Here is a 25,214-nt window from a genome sequence, read left to right on the forward strand (position 1 = left end):
GTCTTAGCCTATTCACCTGCGTGCATACTGAAAGTCAGCTACGCTGAGTGAGTTTTAGTTTAACAAGTCATATATTAATCTCACATAGGGATGGCAATGGTTCGGGTATGGTACGGGTTTAGGCAATCCCAAACCCATACCCGCTTAGTAAAACCCATCCCAAACCCGTCCCAAACCCATCGGGTTTTTGTCGGGTATTTACCCGTCGGGTTTCGGGCAAACCCATCGGGTTTCGGGTACCCGTCGGGTATGCCTAACCAAAAACCCATCGGGTATCTATCGGGGTTTAATAAATTATAACTAATTGATTATAACAAATGAACAATGATATGTACCGTAATATCTCTCAAATAATTGCCTAAACAAGTTTCATATAAATTTATGTATGTTGTTTTAATTTTTTTGTGCTGCTGAGGTAATAATAATAATAATAATAATAATAATAATAATAATAATAATAATAATAATAATAATAATAAGTTATGACGGGTATATAATCAGGTAAATGGGTTAATGTTATCGGGTAATCAGGTCGGATAATCAGGTATTTTAGAAATCCCAAACCCGTCCCAAACCCATGAACAATTTCATAACTAAACCCAAACTTGTCCCAAACCCTAATGGGACGGGTTTTACCCGTCCCAATTATGTCGGGTTTCGGGTATTTCCATCGGGTTCGGGTTTCATTGCCATCCCTAATCTCACACGTTTATAATACGTGTTTGTATCCGGAGATACTATTCTTGCCCTTGACCTATACTTACGTTCTAAATTTTTACATGTACATATACCTAGTCTCACACATTCTTACATACAATATAATTATTCATACATTCTTGCACATATATTATAAGGGTCTGCTGCCCTAACTCTTGCACATATATTATAAGGGTCTGCCGCCCTAACTCTTGCACCGATATCATAGAGTCGGCCACTCTACTCTTGCCCAGGTATTATAAGGGCCTGCCATCCCGACTCTTGCATTCTACTCTTACAATTACGTATATGAAAGCAAGGTATGACAAATTCTTACGAACATTCCCTCATTCTTTACTATAGCATTCACACCTACCACAGGTGTAAATACACACACACACACACACACACATATATATATATATATTCTACTACTTTTTCAAGTATGCACACAGCCTCGAAAACATTCAAAAGGAAGGGGCTAGAAACTCACCTGTGTCCTGTTTATGGTTACACCTCTTCTCATTTGGGCATGACTAACTGTGTAGCAATTAACAAGCATCATTTAACTACTCCTAATTACATCTTATTTCAAGGCTAATGAAACCACTAGCTAACGGGGGTCCGGGTGCAGCGCCCCTGGCAGCGGGGCTTTAGGGGCGGCAGCCCGCAACAGGGTTCTACAACCGATTAACCCAAACACTCGTTAAAATCCCGTTTTGGTTTTTATATAACATGGGGTCGCGCGCTATTGCACTAAACCAATCCCTTCATGTTTATTAATAAAGGTTACGTAAAACCAATGGATATAACACCAAGACTCGATTTTGAGTTAACTTACTTTTCAAATCGTTACTTTAAATACTCAAGTCTTTACACTTTTAAACCCCAAAACCTTGTTTACTTATTTTGTTTTGTCATTTTATATTACTTTAAGTTTTCTCAAGACACAATACTAACTCAATGATCTTTCAATCTAGGATTTGCACGTTAACTCTTTGAGCTAATTTTCTCGAAGTTTTTCTCTTAAGCAATTCTTCATCAAGGTCATTTGTTCCAAGTGAGTAAATTTCATCGCTGTTTTCACTATTATACTTTGGGGGTAACATGCATGTTGATAAAAAAATGATTTAAGATATTAGATCCTCAAACCACAAACTCTATGGTGTATGTTGCTTGGAATAATCGCCCGATTGTGTGTTATATGCCTCATATGATTATTTGCTAGTTGTTTATTGCTCTTGTTGGTTGGCCTCATCCTCAATAACTATGATCATACGTCCCTCCTTGTAATTTGGTAGTTTTACCTATTATAAATGTGTCTCATTTATTTATAATTTATATTCCTCAACTGTTGCTATTATTTATGGTTTCATATACGAGTTGTGGATTTTGCCTTATATTATGTATACACAAAAGTTATGGAATTGCTCACCAATATTTGTGTTGAACAAATATATTTTATGAAATGTTACAGGTTTAATAATTGGTTGTTTGAAGATTGGTTTTTATTGGTCCCAAATTAAACCAATCCCTTCATATTTGTAACCTTTATAGAAAAAATTGGTTTTTATTGGTCCCAACTATCGTCTTTTGGTCACTGCCAGTCCCAACTAACGAATTGGCTGTTGGCAACCCCAACTCTTAACTTATTTGTTCCTAACGGTCCGCGACTAACAAAATTCTAACATCGTTAGTTTCAGGTCGCCGTAAAAATGTTTTTGGCCGGAAAACACGATTTTTTTCCCGAAAACTCAACATTTTTTCCCAAACATCATGGTAACTTTGTATCGTACCTTTAGGAACCTTTTTCTAGTAAAAGCCTCAATTATTGAGATTGCTGGAACCTTAGAACCATCGTCGGAATCAGTTGATGGGGCTTAAGTGATGGTGGTTGGTTGCGGTGAGTCAATTGGTGGTGGTGGCGGTGCTCAGGTGGTGTTTTCTGGCAAAAAATATTGACTTTCCCGGCCAAAAACGTTTTCGGGCGACCTGAAACTAACGGCGTTAGGATTCTGTTAGCCGCGGATCTTTAGGAACAAATACATTAAAATTTGGGACCATCAGTGACCAATTCGTTAGTTGGGACCGGCAATAAACAAAAGACAATAGTTGGGACCAATAAAAACCAAATTTCCTTTTATTTTTAAGACCGTGTAGGTTATTAGTTAAATAAACTATTTATTCCTTATAACTTGGTTTATATTGTATGAACAATATGTGTTATATTTGATGTTGAATGAAATGAATGGGTTGATTAAATATTGTCACTTTAATAGTGTCATTGTGCTCTTGAGCAATCCGTCATGGCCCGACATGTTCCGTCACCTTTGGTCGGGGTGTGACAACTAGTGCGTGTTGTTTAAAGTATTAAGAACTGGGCATGCGGGTTCGAGCCCCCTGGACCCGGTTGTTGGTATTTATTTTTATAACTCCTTTTCTTTTATATTATCTTTATTACATATTAGTAACACTTAATGAATATAATTTTAACAAAACAGAACCTTCGAACCCCTTGGACCCGGTTTTGTTAATTTATTTTTGTTTTAACTTATTTGTATCTATTTAATCCTTATATATATACATATATAAATAAAAAGAAATAAAATTTTTACCACTTCAGTGACAATGTGACTTATAATGACAGGTTCCATGTATTAAGCCTCCTCATCCCGCATATGGTAACTCCTCTCGAGTGTGCCATCAATAAGTATATATCTAACTTTCCTTTGCAAATTCAAGACTCTATCTTAAGTCATGACCCAAATATCCTCCACGATGTTATAACTCGTGTCCGTACCCTCACCAAAAACCACGTTAAGGCTGCAACTTTAAAGCGTAAAAGTACCATAAAGCCTACCGACAAAGACATGACCAAACTTTCTAACGAGGTCAAGGTCGAAACCTTATCAAAAACCACTCACACCAACACCAACCACAACAATAAACGCAAACACCAAAGATATGCCCTAAACAACTCAGACCCAATACCAATCCATGATACCTAAGGTCAACCCAACAAAAATCCATACACGGGAACCTATCCTTTGTGTAACACATGCAGGTACCACCACCCTGCTACCACAAAATGTCGAAGGTGCTTCAACTTTGGTAGTTTTTGTCACACCCCGACTTAGGTCCTAGGCGTGTGACCACCAGTTGGTACCTGTTTTGTAAATATATCAGAGTTATGGGTTAATTTTAGTAGAAGACTTTAAGTTTGAATATAATATTAATTTAAATTGAAAATTTACTTGGGAATTAAATACCCAAGTATTCGTTTACAATATATGCGTTTCATATTACAAGGATTTAGTTTATCAAAAACGGAGCCATCTCGTAACGCGTTTCTGTCTTCATATAGACTCCAATTCTTGCTATTTCTACTAATGCTTAATTACTAGCAGTGGGTTGGAAAAATACGTCAGCTATGTACTGGTGAACACGTATGACTCTAAAAATAATTTGAATAACAGTTACAATACAAATATAGTTTTCTTAACAAGCTCAGCGAAAGTCTTTCTACTTCCGGTATATGTACCACTGCCCTACACACACAAAGGTGTTCTCCGAGCCACGTAGCCCTTAATGGAGAACTAGTTATGACCGTTAGCCTGCGGCCACGTAGCCTTTGACTGTTTAGGCTGAACAATTATGTTTGGATCCGGACACATGTGTAATCGGTGTGAGTTGATTTTATTTTCTACTTTGTATTATAACGTTTTAGAGATCACGTAATCTCATGAAAACGTTGACTGACTCGTTAAGACAAACACCCTTTCATCTTATCGAGTATAAATATGTTTTGACTGTTTGTAAAGGTTAACGTATTCACCTGTACCGTCGGTGTGCGTTTGAAACCTTGACTGTGACTGAGAATGATATTAACCTATACAAGAATAGGTTTGTATAAATATTTTGAATGGTGTTTCTTGATTAAGCATTGATTGCTAAGCTTAACCTTGAAATCGTTTATCTTTGTTTGTGAATGAAATACTTTTTATGTGACGTTTGATATAGCATGCTTTGGCTTAATAGGTTATAACACGTTGGTAAGTTTCTCCAGGTAAGTAAACGGGTCCCTTGGTTGATTGGGATTTGTATGAATTACTTTTCCTTAGGCAAGAAACTTACTACTAGTATTATAACCCTTACATTTATTACATGCCCGCCAAAATATAACTTTTGTTAACATTACTTTGCTATGAAGTAACGTTTATGAAAACTCGTTTATGAATGATTATAGAATGTTTATAAAATACTTTCCAGGTTAAAGGCCATAGCCTCGATTGATATCTAAGTTATAATTCAAATAACTTAAACATAACTCCTACCTTAGTATATATACTTGGAATGATAATACTAAGAAACCTTGACGGTAGGATCTTGATCTAATTGCTTATGTGATTGCTATTCGTTTATGACTTCAAAACTTGCACAAACTTCGAGAAAATGGCACGTCGGTTTGTCGCGGCAATTGAGCACGCTTTTCTATGTTAAGTATGTGAAAGAGAAGTTAATTTTGGGATGAAATGGTTCAATCCCGTCACTCCCCCTTTCATAGGCGGATTTGGTACCCATCGCGATATGCAATGGGTTCCTCTTTACCCCGTCGCGTATCGCGACGCCGCAATATGACGCCGTCTTACCAGATGGTGACACGTGGCCTGTCATATCGTGCCACGTGTTGACACGTGGTTGGACACGTGTCCCCATTACTTAGCCTTGTCATCGCTCTACGCGATGGTCCTATGGGGTGAGCCATCGCGTATCGCTACGCCGCCCAAGGACACGTGGCGGGGGTTATGCCACGTGTAGACACGTGGCGAGACACGTGTCTTGTTGTCAGACTGCGTCATCGCGTATGGCCTACGGCCGTCGCGTATCGCGATCGGTCGCAAAGGCAGAAGTTTCAGTTTTGGTCCTCGAGGTTTAAACTTTGGCAATTTTTGTCCTTTATCTTTTGAACTTGGCAACTTTGATCCAAAACTTTCGTGATATTACAAAAATTGTCTGGACGTTTAGCTAAGTGGGCGATCGAATTGGGGGAACACTCAATTGAGTAAAAACCACGACCCGCAATTAAGGGTCAAGTCTTGGCAGATTTCGTCATAGAAGTCCTAAGAAACAAAGAACATGTGTTTGAATGAGGTACAACCTACTACACCGCCTAAGTTGACCCAAGTTTGGTAATTATTCACTGATTACGGTTGGTTAATCCTGAAGGTTGCGAGTTTACGTATGCAATCAAGTTAGACTTCAAAAGCACTAACAATGAAGCTGAGTATGAGGCGTTCCTCGCATGCCTATGGGACACTAAAAAATTGGGAGATTGCATCTGGAAGTCCGGTTGACTCGATGTTTGTTGCTGGTCAAATCAATGGACTTTATGAGGCTAAGAATGAAACAATGGCTTCATATTTGAAACAAGCAACATAACTCATACAAAAGTTCGCCGGGACCTCGAATGGTCGTTGCAAAAATCATGAACGTGGGATACTATTGGCCGGGAATGCACATTGACGCTGTAAAAGAACTGAGGAAATGCAGGTTTTGTAACCTTCACGTGCCTAATATTTTCCGGCCTAGGAACGAGTTAATACCAATAACCTCAGCTTTGCCATTCCAGAAATGGGCCATTGACATTATGGGCCATTCCCTGAAGCACCGGGCATAGTGAAATACTTGATTGTAGCAATTGATTACTTTACCAAGTGGGTGGAAGCCAAATCAGTAGCATCAATTACCACGACATGTATGAAAAAATTCATTTGGGCATCATTTGCCATTTTGCCGGTTTAGTTTCCCACTTACTTTAGTAAGCGATAACGGGACGTAGTTCACCGACCAAGGTATTCAACAGTGGCTAGCGGACCTACAAGTCATACAAGTATTTACTTCTATCGCGCATCCCCAAGACAACGGACATTTTGAGCGGGCCAATCCAAGTATTGAAGATGGAATCAAGTCCAGGCTTGGGGCGAAGCAAACATGCTAGGTTGACGAGCTTCCGCATGTGCTTTGGGCATATAGAACGCACAAAAAAACCAGCAACTCTGAAACTCCTTTCAGCCTCACTTATGGAACAGAAACTATGATTCCTATTGAATTAGAGATCCCATCCGCAAGAAAACTCCTTACAACAGATAATTAGATGGAGTTGCGGATGAACCTAGAGTTGTTGGAGGAAAGAAGAGAGTTGGTAAATATCAGGGAAATCAATTACAAACGCAACTCCAAAAATATTACAATACAAGGGTAAAAATCTATGAGTTCAATGTGGGTGACTACGAGCTCCGCAACAACGTGACTTCGAGCGTAGATACTCTGGGAAATTAGCCTTAACTTGAGAACGCCTATACAAAGTCAGTGAAATCCTAGATAAGGGGGCGTATGCACTAAAGCGGCTGGATGAAATGCCAGTCCCACAGAGTTGGAATGTGGCCCAATTAAAGCGTTGTTATGTATAATTATTTTGTTTTTCAAAAGGCCTGCGTGTCGAATCTTACTTTGGAATTATTAATGGATAACTCAGTATTTGGCCCAGTCAAACACATTCCATAAAAGCCTATTAATATTTTTGATCCGCGTATCAATCTTTTCCTAGAATAACTTTTATCTTAAGTCTACATCGCCTATGCCCTATCCCTTTAAGAACGCAGCCCGTGTTCTGTTAGTTCTCCTAGACAACGTGTGCTCGCATACACTATACCGAAAACTTAAGAAGATTTTGGTCTAAGCTTGGAAGCTAAAAATTCTAAGTATTCTCGGTCTGCGCATCTAATTAATCGACCCACACGTCACGGATAAAGGCCCGCGTGCTCAATTGCTCGATCTAACAAGTTTTACATCACAAGGTAACCTATCAGTTAAATTTGGATGTATCATGCGATTCAAATAAAACATTTATATTGTTCATAAAATAACAAACAAAATGTTGAAACCCTTAATATATTACTAAAATGAACAATGGTTACATCATGAACAAACGTTGAGGTTATTAATTACAAAAAAAACATGAGGATTACACAATCCTAAGTCTATGGAGTTGGCGGGTCTTCAATCGCATCATGTGCATGATTTTGAACCACATCATCGGTGAGATTCTGAGCCATGAATGAAGAAGGGACTTGAATAGCATGGTCGGATATATCCTAAAGCGCATGAATGTCTTTCGGAGCTACATAAATTCCTCCATAAAAATTTGGATCGATCTCGAAATATTCTCGGAGACGTCGCACACCATCTTCCCTAGTCGAATATTCTTTGATCAAATCCTGGATCAAGAAAGTGAGATCATCGAAATCCTACGGCCTATCAGTATACACCGCGCCATAGTCCTAGCCAAATAGTTCATGATCCCGCGGCATCTGATTCTCCCGTGCAAACTGCTTACCTTCCTCAAAAACCTGTTTGCTAACCAGATTGGGAGGAGGCGTGCAACGTACGTGCCAAGTAGTCCCGAGCTCAGGACCATCTTTGATGTGTTCAATGACTTAAATAAGAGATATGTCATAATCTGGCGGAATCTGGTCATAAAAGAAAAAAGGGGGGGGCGAGAAACTTTTAAAATGAACAAGTAACTTACCAGTGGTAATCATGCGGTCATGAGCCACTGCCGATCCGTGGTTACTTGACCAGCTAACGACCGGGACTCACCAAGCTCCCCTACAAGTCTGACATTATCTTCCGTCAGGCTGGATACAAGTTTCTCCCTCTCAGCGGCCTCCATCTTCAAGCGCTCAGTATCAACAATGTTATGAGCAATCAACTCCCCCAGAGTAATAGATGTCGGAGTTCGCTTGAAGCACCTTCACAAGTTCAGCATCCTTCGAGCGCAATGATTCCAGAGTAGCCTCAAGAAGCATATTCTGCTGCTAGCAAGCAGCGTCCTAAGACATGGTAGCAGTGGCTTGCCTCTCCTTCTCAGCAGCCAAGACCTTCTCAACATCTCTTAACTTCCATTGAGCTGACTTGGCCTCATGCTTATATTTCTCAGCATCTGCTTTGTGTTTCTTTATTACTTCTTCAGCAGATCCCCATTCTTCCCCCATCGCCATCCACTCACGATAAAATTTATTGACCAACGGCTAAGACATTTTCCATGTCGTAAGCATAAGCATTGGTAAGCTTGAAGCGAAGACGGCCCCGCTGGAACGCCCATTCAGCGGGAGGAACACCGCGGCTCAAAAATTCCTTACAAAGGTCATTAACAGAAAACCGGGCGCCCTGCATAATATTCCACCATGGCTGGTGGATAATGGAGTCCTCTTTAGGATTTGAAATCCCATAAAAATCAGAGGAACTCCCCTCGCCCTCATGGTGGATTGGAGAAGAATGGGCGGTTCATTTAGTAGAAATTTGAGAAGAACCTCCCTCACCCTCATGCAAAATAGGAGCAGAATGAAGAGAGTTTTGGTGGATATATTCCTTCTGCAGTGGAGGCTCGAATGAAGACACATGTTCAGCATATGCAGGAGTAAGCATAAACTTCAACTTCTCCCCGGCACGACCGGCGTCCGTGGCATCTTTCGGTGGTGGAGGTAGATCATGAATCACAACGCCTTTCAATGGCGCTTGAGCGGGACCTAAATAATACGTAATACAATCTCAGAAAAGTAATAGATTAGCAGTATATGGGAGAAGCGTTCGAACACTTTACCCATAGAAGGATTCGATGCAACGTTTTAAATGCGCCCGCTAAGGTGGTTTTCTTCACCTTTTTTGGGACATGAGCATGGGTCGGGCTCTTCACCCCTTGATTAGACCTCTTTTCTTTCCCCAAGAATCAAATTCTTGTTGATGTGACTCTTAAATGTCGAAATCAGGATTTGCAGGCATAGATCTTGCGATCTCAGTAGCAGTAGACCGGTGCTTGCGCTTAAGACCTAAATTCGAAAGCGCACGTAAGACATCCGTATAATCATATATATGTGAGAAATTACCGTCTTCATCAGATGATGATTCATCACTGGATGTAAATAACACGGTTACTCCATCTACAGTAAGAGTAGTCAAAGGTCCCAGATTTATGAACTCCTCACATGTTGAGTACATGGCCTCAGACACAATAGGTTCAGCACGGATACAAATAGGAATGTGAAACACATCATGCGTTTGATCCAGTATGGACAAACTTTTTAGATCACGCAGACGATGATCCATCACCTAAAGAACATCATCCACTAGCACGGCCAGCAGAGGACCCTCACCTAAAAACAGGTTAAATTCTTTTATTGTTAAAAGATTTGGTGATGGGCAAGTTTAGAACACTTACTTCCGTCTGGTTTAGGACCCTCAAATGATCCCGCCTAAATCCCTTTCTTACAATCCTATTCAAATTTTAAACATATCAAATCTTCAGATATCTCATATCTGCATCAAATATCACCAAAGCATTCTCTCTTTGTCACACACAGACGCACATGGAACCACCACGCCGTTCACCATTCCATCGCCGGAAGTTGCTCTCTTGAACCACCACAATCAAGAACAAGGTAAACCTGCAAACCCTAATCCACTTTTCGGTGGTTTAATTTCTTTATACGACCGATTTCTGGTCCTTTGTAGTCATTTTCGGGGTTTAATTTCGCTTCCTATGACGTCTATTGAGAACGATTGTAGATAGTTGGCTGCACGCCCGAGACATCTGGTGGTATGTTGATGAAGTTTTCATTGTTGGTCGATTGAAGGAAATGGTAAGAATAGAGGATTTCAAGTTGCTCTTCCTGAGCTTGGAGCCTTGTCCTGTACGTGTTCAAAGTTCAAGATTTAGGGTTTTACTTTTTAACATTTATAAATATTTGAATTTCAAAATGGAAGATGAGACTTATTGCTTTCGCCGTGAAGTCAAATGGCACAACCCTCACACAAGAGTAAGTTAAGCAATTAACAGTTTCAAAGTGGGTTTTTGATAACTGTTTGAATTTGTTTTTTGGTGTAGGTTTGGTTCCCGTTTTACCGGCTTGAATCTTTTGAGCTGAAATAAAGTTGGTGCTACACATAATGAAATTAGTTAAAAACAAAATTTGTGTTTTTGAAGAGAGTTTGATTTCGGTTTTTTGGTTTTCGGGTTCGGTTTTTAAAGTTTCATCATTTGGTTTAAAGTTTTTGGGCTAAATAAAGTTGGGTCTAATTTTTTTTTGTTAGTTAATAATGGATTTATTGTAATACATGTGATTACATTATTTTTAAAATGTTATTCTACATAAAATTTGACTATATACGAAAATCCACAACTTAAGTTTGGTTTTCTGGGGTTCATTATGGAGTTGAGAGGTTATGAATGTTGCAAAGCTGGTGTGGAACTGGAGTATGTCTCCCTATATAAGATTGATGTGTTGAAGTGTGAAAATGTAGCTCTGATTCAGCTCCACTTATTCGTGAACAGAATGGAAATGACCAAGTTATAAGGGTCATTTCTGTCTTTTTACAAGTTATTAAATGTTTGATTATTTTTGACGTGTTATACATTAATTTAAACTGGATTTGAACTTGCTATGTATTATGTTAAACTTATGTTGTATGTGATTAAACCTTTTATGTATTGTGCATTAAGTTGAACTCGTTATGTACTTATTATATATTAAAAATTTATTGTATTAGAAACTACACTAGGGATGTTCAAAACGGTTTGGGACTAGGAACCGGAACCGGTTCCTAACCGGTTCCTATATTCAAAACCCCCTTTTAAACCGGTTCCAGGCTCGAACCGGTTAGGGAACCGAACCGGTTCTCCCACCCTCGGACCCCTACCTATCTAACCGGTTCTTACCGGTTCCTAAACCGCTTCATACACTGTAACCGACCGGTTACAGTGTAAATTTTTTTTTTCGTTTTTCGTTTGCGATTTGGATTCTAAACTACGATTCGTATTTGTATAGTATGAAAAATAAACAAAACAATTAACATAAAATTCATTTTATTTACTTTAAGAAGTTCAAAAAAAAAAGGTTACATGTTTTAAAATCTTCAAAAACAAACTAACAAAACATTAAACTTATAAATATAAAGTTGTGACATATTATTTCTAGAAAAGCCTTCTTGTTCGTCGTAATTATTGAGCGGTGACTTCTTCCTCGGAATTACTTGTAGAAATGCCTTCTTGTTCGTCGTGCACTCGAACATCAAGTGGTGTTTCATCTTCGAGAGTGGTTACGTGTTGAATACGATCGATTGAGTCCAAGTGATCCTTTAAGCAAATGCACATCTCCACCGACTCCGAATTTAGTCTTGTTCTTCTCACCGATATTACCCTGCCACTAAGAGAAAAAGCGGATTCCGAAGCTACCGTAGAAGCTTGGACGGTTAGTAAATCACGAACCATGGTGGCAAGAATCGGAAACTCGGTTTCCTTTACCTTCCACCAAGCCAAAACATCAAAGTGCCATATTCCTCTTCGGATAAACCGGTAGAGTAATCATTTGCACTATACCTTCCTAGTTCGCTTGAAGGGGTGTTACCCCTTTGTTTTTTAGCCGTTACGTTGCGAACGGTGTTCATAAGGCTAATCATGGGATCTCGTACTCTAGTAGCACTTGAACTTGATGAAGACCCCCCCGGCATAGGCATGTGTATGTTTGACCCATATTTATTTAAATAAAAGTCATACATAAATTTAAAATTCAAGTTAAAATAATTTTTTGCCTCTGTTGAAAAGTTTGGGTCAATTTCATGCATATCTAAGGCTGAAAAAATTTCGTCTATCACACATTCAACCCCCGTAACATTTAAAATTGAGTTTAAAGCGGCGGCGCAAGTAAAAACCGGTGGCAATTCAAGAAAGTATTTTTTTTAATTTAAACTTCATTGGTAATATGATGTTTGAAAACATTGGACTTTTATTTTCAAATTCTTTAAGATTGTTAACCATTAAAAATAACTCCGAAAGAACCAAGGGACTTGTCGGATAATACGTTCCCGATAGTTTCGTAGTTGATGTTTTAAAAACTTCAAGAAAAGTCGATAAGTCATTGATAATTTCCCATTTCTCATTTGAAAAGGGGATTGCCAAATCATTCTCGGCAAGACTAGAATGAAACATTTGTAAAGTTTCTCTTTGTTCCAAAGCACTTTGAAACATTGTGCAAGTGGAATTTCATCGATGAGGTACATCCCAATTAGCTCCCAAAGCTTTTCTTCCCGTATCTTTACAAAATTTTCTATAATCCATTTGTCTTTTTTTACTTTTCTTAAAAACTTCATGTAGCATTAGTCTAAAATCGTTTATAACCGATGTAACCTCATCCGAAGCAAGTCCATCTGCACGATTAAATTAATGATATGTGCAACACACCTTGAGTGAAAAAATACACCATTGCAAATCGGCGTATATTTTAATTTTAATTTATCAACCGCCGATGTATTATTCGACGCGTTATCAAATGCCATTGAAAATATTTTATTTTCTAGTTTATAAGTTTTTATAACATAATCTAAAATTTCAAACAAATTATCTCCCGTATGTGGATACTCAAAGAGTTCGAAAGCAATGGTGCGTTTCATCATTTCCCACGATGACGGGTCTACCCAATGAGCGGTGACACAAAGATAAGATTCGGGTAAACCATGTGGAGCCGACCAAACATCACTAGTTAAGTTTATTCCCGTATTTATATTTTCAAAATATGCAATTTGTACCTCTTTGGCCTTCTTCCACAATTTTAAACAATAACGTTTAAGAGTATGACGACTTACGTGAGTGTATTGTGGTTGAAGCGTATCTCGAATCATGGCGGTTAAGCGAGGGTTGTCGAAGTGGCTAAACGGCAAAGCTTCTTGAATCACAAACTTCGCCATACGATCTTGAACTCGATCAATTTGGTATGTAAATATTCCGCCTTCACTATCCATTTGCGTTTGTTGCGAATCGACGTTCTTTTTCAACGCCTTGCAATACGGTTTTTCGATGTGTTTCTTCAAATTTGAATTCGAAAGTGCGTTTAAATAAACCTCACAAAACTTGCACCGAGCCTTCAATGAATGGTCACTCAATTCAACCAAATCTCAATTGCACCAAATCTCTTGATTACGATTATGAGGTACAATACGAACGAAACTTGGTTCGGCGTTGGAACCTTGACCAACCGATGATTGTGAGGCAGCCATAACAACAAATATGAATATAGAAGAAGAGAAAACAAAAGATTAGAGAACTCAAAACGTTGTAATAGCGTTTTTTTGTATTTTTTTGCGTTCGGGTTTGCGTTTTGAGTGTTGTGATGAACCCATGACACCAAATACCTATTTATACTAGTAGTGGGGTGCTTGGGGGAGCCAAAAACGGCTATTTTTGACCCCAACGGTCAAAAAACGGCCAAAAAAACGATTTCCAACGGTTTAATCGATCCAACAGCTAGAACCGGTTCGGTTCCGGTTCCTACCCGCCCCCACTCAGAAACGCAAGAACCGGTCACGGATCATCGGGTTGAATCAGATAGGGTCCGGTTCCTACCAAAAACGGGTAGGAACCGGTTCGGTTCCGGTTCGGGTCCACCGGTTCGGTTCCAGGAACCGGTTTTTTTTTATCAACTCTAAACTACACCAAGTATCGTTACCATATTGGTTTCATGACGAAGCGAACTAGCACAGACTACCATCATGGGTATGAGTATCGTTATTTGTAGGATCTAATAAGGCTATTAGTTTACTAATCGAGCAAGATAGTTAAACATTGGTTTTGAAGAATGTCGTTGGCAACACTACTCAGTGTTGGGAATTTTGTGTAGGAGACACTTAATTCTGTAAATAGTTTGGAGTTTTGCCATGCTAATGGCAAGACTATTAGTGTCGGATGTCAATTTCCGACCCTAACAATGTCGGCTAGACACATAGCGATACATGCATGTTTTGTATAAATAAATTTCATTTTAGGCCATTTTGGTTGTTTGTTTGCTTTGTAATTTCATGTCCGTGTGTGTTTTGCTTGATTAGAGAATATGTAATAGACGTAGCAATGGCATAATATTGTATATATTTGGCTTGTTACCAATAGAAATGATGTTTTCATTGATTGTGTATATGTGTTTTTCATCTATTACGTTGTCTTTCTATAAACCGGTGTTTGATTATATATCTAACCGTTTGGTATTTCAAGCATATGATATTGTTTATTGTCATCTTTAGCACGAGATTCTAATAAAATGTACCTACAATTTGGTATCAATCGAGAGCGGTCCATTTAAAAAAAATGATCAGGGGTGACGGTATTCCTTTTTATGACTTTCGATCGATGTAAAGCATATGCTTTTTATCCTTTACAAATGGGTAGCGGTGTTAGTATGGTCGAGACCGGTATCAATATTTGTCTTTGTCATTCCCAACTGATCGATGTAAAACCCTATTGTCACAATAAGCAGATAAATTTACTAGTTACCAATAAAATAAAATTTATGAACATCATTAGTCACATGTTGATAGAAATACGTGCTGTCCTTCTAGAAAAAAACAAATACATAAAACCAAATATCACCAAATACATTAGAGAAACGTTAATGTTAATTTATTTTATTACAGAAAATGAGAAAAAGAATAGAAACAAAGGTGCTCATTTCTATACAAAAGTTGACTAAATGGTTAAACTTGAAATTCAAGTGGCAGTTTGGAGAACCTTTATGTAATTCACTCACTCCATTCTTTTTCATATTTCTCTCACCCTTACTGTGTGTGTCTGTGTGTGAGAGAGAGACTGAGATGAAATCCCACAAAACAAGCAGCAGCTTCTATCAATTAAAGAATTAAAAGAAGGAACAGCAAGAGAAGCAGAAGCAGAAGCAGCAGCAGCAGAGAGAAAGAAAAGAAGAAAGAAGTTGTTGCTTTAATGGCTATGGCGGCGTGGCAGACCTGTAATATTTAGCTTCTTTAATACTCACGTACAACCACCACACAATTGAATTAATCATCTTCAATTCTCTCATTCTCAAACCACAATTTTAGAATTTAGATATTAATTTCAATTAACCAAAAGATAAAAGTAAATTTTTTACTTTTCTTTAATTATAATAATAATTAAGATATCTAGGAAATAGGGTTAGTTAGGTTATAGTTTTGTTTGGCTATGGATAAGTCACAATTGGGATGTTGTAGGAGTACTTGTCTCTTGCAGAAGCTATGGCTGCCTTCTTCTCATTAGGATCTACAACTAACCATATCCAACAAGACCCTACTGAATCCAGTAGCAGCTGGTTGTTGTACAGTTCCACCAGTACAACAACCAGAGCCACACATCACCACCACCAGCGTCCTATCACCACAAGAGATTTCGAGCTGTGGCAGGAACTGCCACATGCTCATAATTTGCTACCCGGAGGAGTAGCAAATTATTCTATGGGTGGTGGTGGTGGTGATGGACGGTTTATAAATTTCGCAGATGAATCCACCTGGGGATCTGCTAGTTTTGTGGTAACGGGTGGTGGTGGTGGTAGTGGTACTAGTGGTGGTGTGAGTTGTCAAGACTGTGGCAACCAAGCAAAGAAAGATTGTCCTCATATTAGGTGTAGAACTTGTTGCAAGAGCAGAGGGTTTCAGTGTCATACGCACGTGAAAAGCACGTGGGTTCCGGCGGCCAGACGCCGGGAAAGACAGCAGTATAACTTCGCCACAAAACAAGATGACAACCACCGTCATCAGCTTCTTCAAAACACCAAAAGAACAAGATCGGTTGAAGATCCTGAAAACCCTAATTTGGCTAATCCAATTACTGCTGTTGCTTCAGGTACTAGATTCTGTAACCAAGATTCTCTAGATTTATGTCTATATTTTGTCAATTAAATTAATTATTCTTATTCTTTTTATATATTATTGCATTAAAAGATTGTGTATATATTGAAGAAATTAAACCTAATTATTCTTTGTTCTTGTGGATGCATTATATCTTTATCTTTCATTTTCACCAATTTTGGAATCACTCAATTATGTGATCTTACAAGCGGATTCTAAGCAAACACGAATATGAAAATATGTCATCGAGTTCTTTAATCGAATAATAACTCATAACATGTTATCTCGTGACTTTGATTGTTGGAGGGGGGGGGGGGGGAATTGATGAAGATGATTAAGACTTTTACTATATTTTTAGTCCTACCAAACATATTTTTTAATAAGATAAGCTTAAACGTGCATATAATACTCATTTATGACCCTAATTGTTAACGTTAATGAAAAAGTAAATTGAATTGATTAAAATAATTGCTAGACTACGTGTGTTGGTTAATTAGGTTTTCAATTATTTCCGTTATATGGTATATGTTTTAGTATGATACGCAGTATATCTATTATTGTGTTACATGTTTGTTTATTTATGATGATGAACACTACACTAAATTATTTGGAGGATAAAATAAATAAATAAAAACTTAAAATGTTTGATTTCTTGATGATGGTTCGTATTTATAAAATTTTTGTAGTTCCTAAATACAAATCTATATGTTATCTGCATAAAAAAATCATCTAGCTGATTTTTTTATGTTTTTTTTCTTCTGTTTTATTTTTTTTAGATTGTAAACATGTTATATTGTATTTCAGTTATTTTCTTCTGTTTTATTTCTGTAGATTGAAAACATAAATGATTTATATTAATGTACCGTGTCATGTTCTCACAAAAACTGAGTTTTGACCTAAGTCGGACGCTATTGATTAGTGTATTTCATTTGTTGGATTTCAGAGGTCAGAAAAGAAATATATGTATGTTTAAATAACTGCTAGAGTCCTATATAGGTTAGATGTTCGTTCATGTTATTGTAGCATACTATTTGTAGGGCACAAAAATATATGAAATCCAATTTTATCATGTTATACTATACCCTCAAGTGTATAGATTGGTTATAATATAACCATTATTTTCTAGGACAGAAATACAAGAACTTATATATTAATGATTGTTTTTGTGTGTTGTGAAACTAGGGTTAGAAGTCGGTAACTTCCCAGCAGAAGTGACAACACAGGCAGACTTCAGATGTGTAAGGGTTAGCTCGATCGATGAAACCGAAGACCAAATCGCATATCAAGCCGCCGCGAATATTGGCGGGCATGTGTTCAAAGGAATTCTCTATGATCAAGGTCCTGAAAGTCAGTACATGGGCGGAGACACCTCTTCCGGTGGTGACACATCTTTTAGTCATTCGATATATTCGTCACTCGGTGGCAACAACGATTACATGCCCAGTACGCAATTCTTCCATCAAATTCCAAGAGACTAAATAAACACTCGTGATCAATCACATAATAACTTCAATCGACACGCAAACTGGACTCGCTAGTTAGTGTTGTTTTCGGGATATTTATGCAGTTAACTCGAAACTAATCTGATTTTGTTTCCGGTATATATATATATATATATATATATATTTGGATGGAAAGTTTAAATTAAGGATTTAAGGGGTTATGTTAAATATAGGGCATACCTACGAGTAATGGTGGTATATGTAGCCGGCAGCACCTACGAGTTCAGTCCATAATGATTTTTGGTGTTTTCTTTGTGTTTTAATAAAGAAATAATTTAGTTTATGAATAATTTCAATTATTTGTCTGTCTCGTGGTGTGAATTTGTTCCAAAAATCTCTTCTTTTCCTTCATTTTCGCCTTAAAGCTGTCTAATTAACCTCTTATTTTGTTCTTTTATTCTATGTCTTTTGAGCCTTCCAGCCATGCAAGAAAAGTATAACACACAGTCTCTCTCTCTCTCTAAATATATTATTATTATTATATACCTATAGTCTTGTCCAAGGTATTCAGTAAAAGTTGACTTTTTTTTATCTTGCTGGATGCATCGAGCCACAAAAAATTATGCCTAGATCTTCTTTCTTGTGTTTTTAAAGGTTCTACAGTTTTGAATAAGTACACAAAAGAATGAACATGGTCGGGTTAAATGCGATTTTAAATTACCGGTGAATAATACTTGTAGTGTGGACATTATTTGCATTTCTAACATTCTTTTTTTAATCAAACAAACCTTCCTGTTGCAAGAGTATTTGATCTCACCACCTTATATTTGTAAAGGGAATACCATACCAAGAAACAAATAAGTTATGGGCACTTGTGTAACACCCCAGCCCGGTTAGGGCTGACGTGTCACTCGATACGGTAATTACTGACATTAAAAGCATTTTCTTTAAAGTCTTAACCCTAATTGAAAACCGCACAACGGTAAAAAAAAACATTCCAATTAAAAGTACTTGACAAAACGAAAATAAATTAAAGTTGTTTAACTCAAAGAATTTATTTAGTTCCTCGATTTCTTCTAGTCTTTTACTTTTACTCTCTTATCACACATTCCCATGGTTCCCTTGAGTACCTATAACAAATACAAGAAAACACAAAACAAAGAAACACGGCTGAGCCAAAAATTGCCCAGTAACGAAGAAAACAATAGCAATTACAACAAACGATGAAGAACGATACGACAAAACGAAGAATCAAAAAGAAGCAAATACAGTCTGTTAACAATTTGAATTTAACGATAACAATGACACTATACCCTGAACAATCAGTTATGAATCAGTAAAATAACAATAAATATATGAAAATACTCATGTGAGCCAGTAACAATAACAGTAGCAATACAGTATGTACATTAGCTGCAGACTAATGCACCAATAATTAAGTGAGATAGGAATGTGGGTACACACACCTAACCATCTCACTCTAGTAACAATATACCTAGGATCGATCCATACGCCTCTCAGTAATCAGTATATGCTCTCATCGCACAATAAAATAGAGACGCTGTGGACTAATCGCTCCGCCACAGATAGAGCACGTCAAAGGTGCCTCGATTGACGCCCTATGTCCCCATAGGTGGATGTGCTCGGGTATTGAGATCAATGAAACAATATATATTTCAATAAACAATAATAAATAAATAATAACCATATATAACGATCCAATAACTATAATCAATGATCAATAGGAACATGCGATAATGATACTAAAGGATTAATCTACCGCATGCATGTCAACTTCACTTATCAATTTAACAATGATCAATCTAATAATTTGTAACAAATAGAGAAACGAAACTATTTAATAACGGTGACATGATACTATGAAACAACTCAATAATTATAACGCACTTCACAAATTAAGGACCCATATACTATGAGAGCGAAGACACGGTATGCTACAAGTGCAAGACCACGAAGTCCGTACACTATGAGATCGATGAAAACAATATTTATACTATAATTTAAATACCACAGAATCCGTACCTTATAAGCGAATGGCAATAACCGCAAGAAGACTTAAACTTGATTAAATGTTGTGAGATCCTACAATAATTTATTGTAACTTGGATTATTATATATATTGGTTGGGTAACTCGTTGATCAATGACTGACTTGAATCATCAAATACTCTCATATAGCTTACTACAATTTACCCCTTATAAATTGTACTTATTTCTTTATGCACATATTTACATGAATATAGAATTATCCAAAGTGTAAATTAAATATTGTTGTATACGAGATTTATTTGAACAACTTTCTAATAACTCAAAAATCTTAGGATAACTACAACTGTCCAGATTTATACTTATAAATAAATTAACACAACAGCTTATGTTCAAAATGTTAAGAAACATATTTTGTTTAGAAAAATAACTCTGATGGACAAAAACTCCATTTATTTTCTTTGTTTGATTTGTTCTGAAAATAAACATTTTAGCGTAACGGAACCCTCCTAAAAACACAATTTAATTGATTTAGTTTATATTAACCAATTGTTTAAATTAACAGTATCAAAACTTCAAGCAGGAATCGATCTGGTGTTACCTTCGATGGTGGCTACGGTGGCGTCGGCGGTACCGAATCTAGATTACGGTGGCTTTTCTTCAAACAACCAACGAACAACAAGCAGAGCAATCAGAGATGTTGGTTCGAACTAGTGACGGTCGAAGGCTTTTCCGGCGACGATGTTGTAGGTAAACAAGCAGGTTGAACAAGAAGCAATGACGAGACTTTATTTAGTGTGGTTTTATGGAGAATGTGTTGCTAGCATGTACGTTTAATATTATTGACTGATTATTTTAGAGGGGATTCAAAATCCCGTAATTTACGATTTCCATTTTTAAGAAAGAAAAAGGCAACGTTAAATATGAAAAGAATTTTAGAAGGGGGCAAGGATGATAGCTAGATGATCAAAACTCTATTAATTTTTTCCTTTCCCTCATTTGTTTACTTATTAAATTCCTGTCGGTTGCACATGCAATAGAGGTTACCAACTTTCCATATTATGATTTCATTTAGTGGTAAAATATGTTGCCCAATACAAGTTTATATTGTTTATACAAGTAACAACATAACGTATTATGTATATTATTGTGGCTATGAACTAGTAGAACACATTAAATAATACTCATTGTTATTACTATTATTATTATTATTATTGTTGTTGTTGTTCATGTTTAGGTTACGAGACGTTATTTTATCTAAAATCCGACAAGGTAATGTGATATTTATTAAATTTTAGGGTTTTTAAATTTTTCAGATATTACGACTTGCGATCTCTAACTTATTATTATACACTAGTTGGGTGTTTGCATGATGCGGCGGGGTGGACGTGCAATATGGCATCGAACGCATAATCAGTGTTGTTACATTCGTCATCTGATGACAGTGCACACATAACTCAAATGTAGACGTGTAATTCATGCAAAGCCAATACGCATGTAACCAAAGATTGAACACGCGTAACTGGCACCGGCATGCACGTAACAAGTATTAAATTTGCATAACCAACACCTTGCGTGTAATTCAGGCCGATTATTGGTGCATGGCACTGAGTTTTTACCGATGTTGGGTTAATTACGCGTGTTACGTGGCGCTTGACACGCGTTTATCAGTCCTCGTACATATAATCAATGTCATCCGCATAACCGGTGGCGAAAATCAAGTAGCAAAACTGAAATATACTGTAATTTCAAATAAATACTTTTTTTAAACCAACCTGTTTTAACTCGAATCCTATTCTAACCTGAAATCTGTTCTTACCTAAGTACTTTCTACTCGAACCCGTACCGTCACGAACCGAACTAAATTAACCCATTTTTTTGTATCAGTTCGTTCCAACGCTAATTTGTTCTTACACATAACCCGAGCTTGCCAGCTCGATTTGTTTCCGGTCCTAACCGGTAATCACGTAATGTGTTAATTTTTTAAAGTTAAAAAAGTATAGCAATATCGTACTCAAATAAAAGAAAATAGAAATGCTTGTGTTTATGGTGTAATTTTTAAAAAATAATATTAACGTTTGAAAAAGTGATGGCCGTTAAAAAGTCACAGAGGTAGTTGGTTTTGATTAGGGTTAATTGTATAACTATTATATAAATCAACAAAAATTTATTGCATTTAAAGAAACAAACTTTTAACTATTTTTAAAAAAATATAAACTAATATTGTACATGATGTGCCCTAAATACAATATAAACCATAAAATTTTACATAACTTTATGCATTACATGTTATACCTTTTTACATGAAATTTTGTACCTTTTAAAATTTAAGAGATCTCTCACTCATGCATTATATATATTATGCATTTATTTTTTATTAAATGCCAGGTTGATTGATAGTTTTAGTTGTGACCTTCTCCATGTTTTTAACTTAATTTTGACTTTACGTCTGTCGTGTCGGTTTAACGTAACGATTGTGTTATATATTATGTAGGGTGGGTTGATGATTGTGTAGTAAAGTTTGTTGATTCGTCGTATTGTGATCGTTGTGTATGGGATAATAATCTTATGTAGGCCAAGGTTCCTTAATGTATCTTGTGAATATGTAGGTAAAACGTTGTTTAATGTCAAGTACTATAATAGAATGTTTAGAGGTTATCATTATTATGTAGGATAATATACTGTTAAATTATTGTTGGATAGGGATAAAATACAATATTGTGAAGTAATCTTGAGTAGGTTTTACAAGTATTCTCTAATTTGGGTTCAGGTAGCTTTGAGTTGGTTCCGGTATTCTTGTACGGTTAAAAAACACACCCCCTATTATGGAGATTCTCAGTTTGAAATGTAGATCAAGGAATAGCAGGACAAATCACATACTTTGTTATGTGGCTTTATCTCGTTTAGGGCACGATAACAGGTACACTAGATGTGTGTTTAGCTTCCCGGTCCTCGGTCTCGTACTAGGGAAAGGTATCCACTTTCTGGAAGAGCCTGGCTTTCGTGCTTTGATTGTTCTCCGAGATCATTTTTTATGGAATGAGTTGGGAGATAGTATATTAAACTCTTGACGAGGTGTTTCGAAAAAAATGAAGAAAGAATAATTTGTTTTCATGTTTCCTATGCATGTCAAAATTTTGTTATGTGAGCCTTCTTAGCTCAGAGGTTAGAGCATCGCATTGAACTATTTGTGTCAGTGGATTAGTTTGATCCAAAACTTGAGATAATGGGTGTGAATCAGAGGGGAGGGGGGGGGGGGGTGTTATAAGTATCTGTTAATGGAGCTGATTTTACCAAATTGTGAAAAATTGGTGTCCAATTATACTTAAGTGTTGTGTATATGTTTCCTCGAGCCATATTTTTTAAACGAACCAACGCCAACCCAAATTGCAACCCTTATTATTGGATGATCATAAGACTTGCAAAAATTCACAATTTTACTATAATAATTGGATTCTTCGTGAAGGAAGCTATGTACATCAGCTACGATTCACTCGGTTTCTTGAGGGTTAGAGTACCCGCCTTCACATGATTTTCCGATAGCGCACCGGCAAAAGTGATGGCGTCCTTAAGATTCACGGGTTTGCTACTCATAACGGAGTCCCGGATTTGCATCGGTAAACCCCCAATGTATTTATCAATTTCACGTTCGGTTGGGGTAACCAAATAAGGGACAAGAATGCTCAACTTGTGAAAACGGAGTGAATAAGCGGCGTTATCACCACTTTCTTGTTTTAGGTTCCAAAATTCTTCCTCAAGCTTTTGGAGCTCGTGTTTGGGACAGAATTTCTTCATCATAAGCGTCTTGAGATCGGCCCATGGAAGAGCCATAGCCGTATCTGAAACTTTGGAGGTTCATAACACTACCCCACCATGTTAGAGCGGTTTCTCTAAACATGCTTGACGCGAAATTTGTCTTTTTCACGTCGGGGCATTCGCTGTGTCAGAACACACTCTCGGCCGATTCGAACCATTGCAACAAGGTAGTCGCACAATTGGTTCCAAGGAACTTGGACGGGTTGGCACTAGTAAATTGCTTGTACAAGTAAGTTGTGGGTTTGGGTTCAACAGGTGCAACAACGGGTGCAGGTTGGGTAGCTTGGATTTGGGTTATAAGTTCGGGAATCACAGCGGCCATTTGTTTGGTGATGAGAGCGGCCATACGTCGGGTGGAGTTCTTGCGCGGTTGGCGTCTTAGCGGAGGCATGCTAAAATTTATAAAAAAAATGGGATAAGTTTTGGGTAAAAAGAAATGAATATAAGGGTGTGTAAAAAAAATAAGATTTCAATTTTTTTGTGATTGTGCATCCTAGAGTTAGTAAGGAGAAGATGTTAGTGTTAGATAAAATATAAAACTTTGTTTATAAATAATAAAACCAAAAACAAACATAAAAGATTTTGAGATGGTTAAATCTTGAAAATTTGAGATTTATAGAGTCGGAAAATCGTGCATGAACAACCATGACTTGATATTCCAACACTAAAAGTTTATAAAACATCATGTTGGAGTCTAAACATGTGCACAAACCACCACGACTTTTTCATGTTTTTGAATCAAATAGCGATAATAACACAATAAATCGAGATACAACGTCATGTCAAAACACTAATCTACGAACCACCGTAGTTCTATTGTTTTAACACCGAAAATTTGGATGGCAACCAGAACGCTCGCATTCGACTACTTAAAGTATTGGCATATATAACACGACGTGTGGCCTAGAAAACGAGCACTATAACTCAACCATCCTAGGTAAGTAAATCACCTTCGATCCTTGGAATTTTTTTGTCAAATGGTCGTTTTATAATGTTTTGTTTTCTATGATGGCTACAAACCCGATATAAACGCAACCTTTAAGGGATTTGAAACAACGGAATCTAAGTTAATCTTGTAATCCATAAAGCACAATGAAAATCTACTTTTTTTGCGTTATAAGGTAAGGATACATTGGAAATACTATAAAAGTGTGTGTATGTGAACATTTAGGATATTGGTGAATTTTAAACAAGTTTATAAATAAATAACATGCGATATAAACAATCAATCATAGAGTAAACACGTATAAGCACACGTATAGGACCCTAAGCATAACAATACTAGGTCGTTACTTCTAACCACATATCCTATTGTCAAGGATTTGATACCAATCTGTCACACCCCGACCAAAGGGCGGAACATGCCGGGGTGCAACGATTGCTCATAAGCGCATGACACTATTTAAAGCGACAATATTTAACAAACTCATTTCATTTCACAACATCGAAAATGTCACATAACAATATTCATAAGTCAAATACAACAACATATAACAAAATATAGCAAATCAAATTGTCCATTTTTGCTAATATTCTA

At 37.1% G+C, this 25,214-nt stretch overlaps 1 protein-coding gene across 1 annotated transcript; it reads left to right on the top strand.

Moving 5' to 3' along the window:
• The first annotated feature begins 15,680 nt into the window (after positions 1-15,680).
• On the top strand, positions 15,681-18,140 carry LOC143548296 (protein EXPRESSION OF TERPENOIDS 1-like). Its single transcript, XM_077039501.1, has 2 exons — positions 15,681-16,408; positions 17,596-18,140. The coding sequence occupies exons 1-2, from the start codon at positions 15,805-15,807 to the stop codon at positions 17,889-17,891; spliced, it is 900 nt and encodes a 299-aa protein (XP_076895616.1). The 5' UTR covers positions 15,681-15,804; the 3' UTR covers positions 17,892-18,140.
• The last annotated feature ends 7,074 nt before the right edge of the window (positions 18,141-25,214 follow it).

This window comes from Bidens hawaiensis, unplaced genomic scaffold (assembly GCF_021521415.1).
Source record: "Bidens hawaiensis isolate Kalapana, Puna unplaced genomic scaffold, B.hawaiensis_p1.1 tig00015047_1, whole genome shotgun sequence".
Lineage (NCBI taxonomy): Eukaryota > Viridiplantae > Streptophyta > Magnoliopsida > Asterales > Asteraceae > Bidens > Bidens hawaiensis.

Bases quoted from the DNA above. Each gene is read 5' to 3' on its own strand.
- LOC143548296 (XM_077039501.1), top strand. From the start codon at position 15,805: ATGGCTGCCTTCTTCTCATTAGGATCTACAACTAACCATATCCAACAA. The intron at 16,409-17,595 runs GTACTAGATTCT...TTGTGAAACTAG, and splicing joins AATTACTGCTGTTGCTTCAG to GGTTAGAAGTCGGTAACTTC.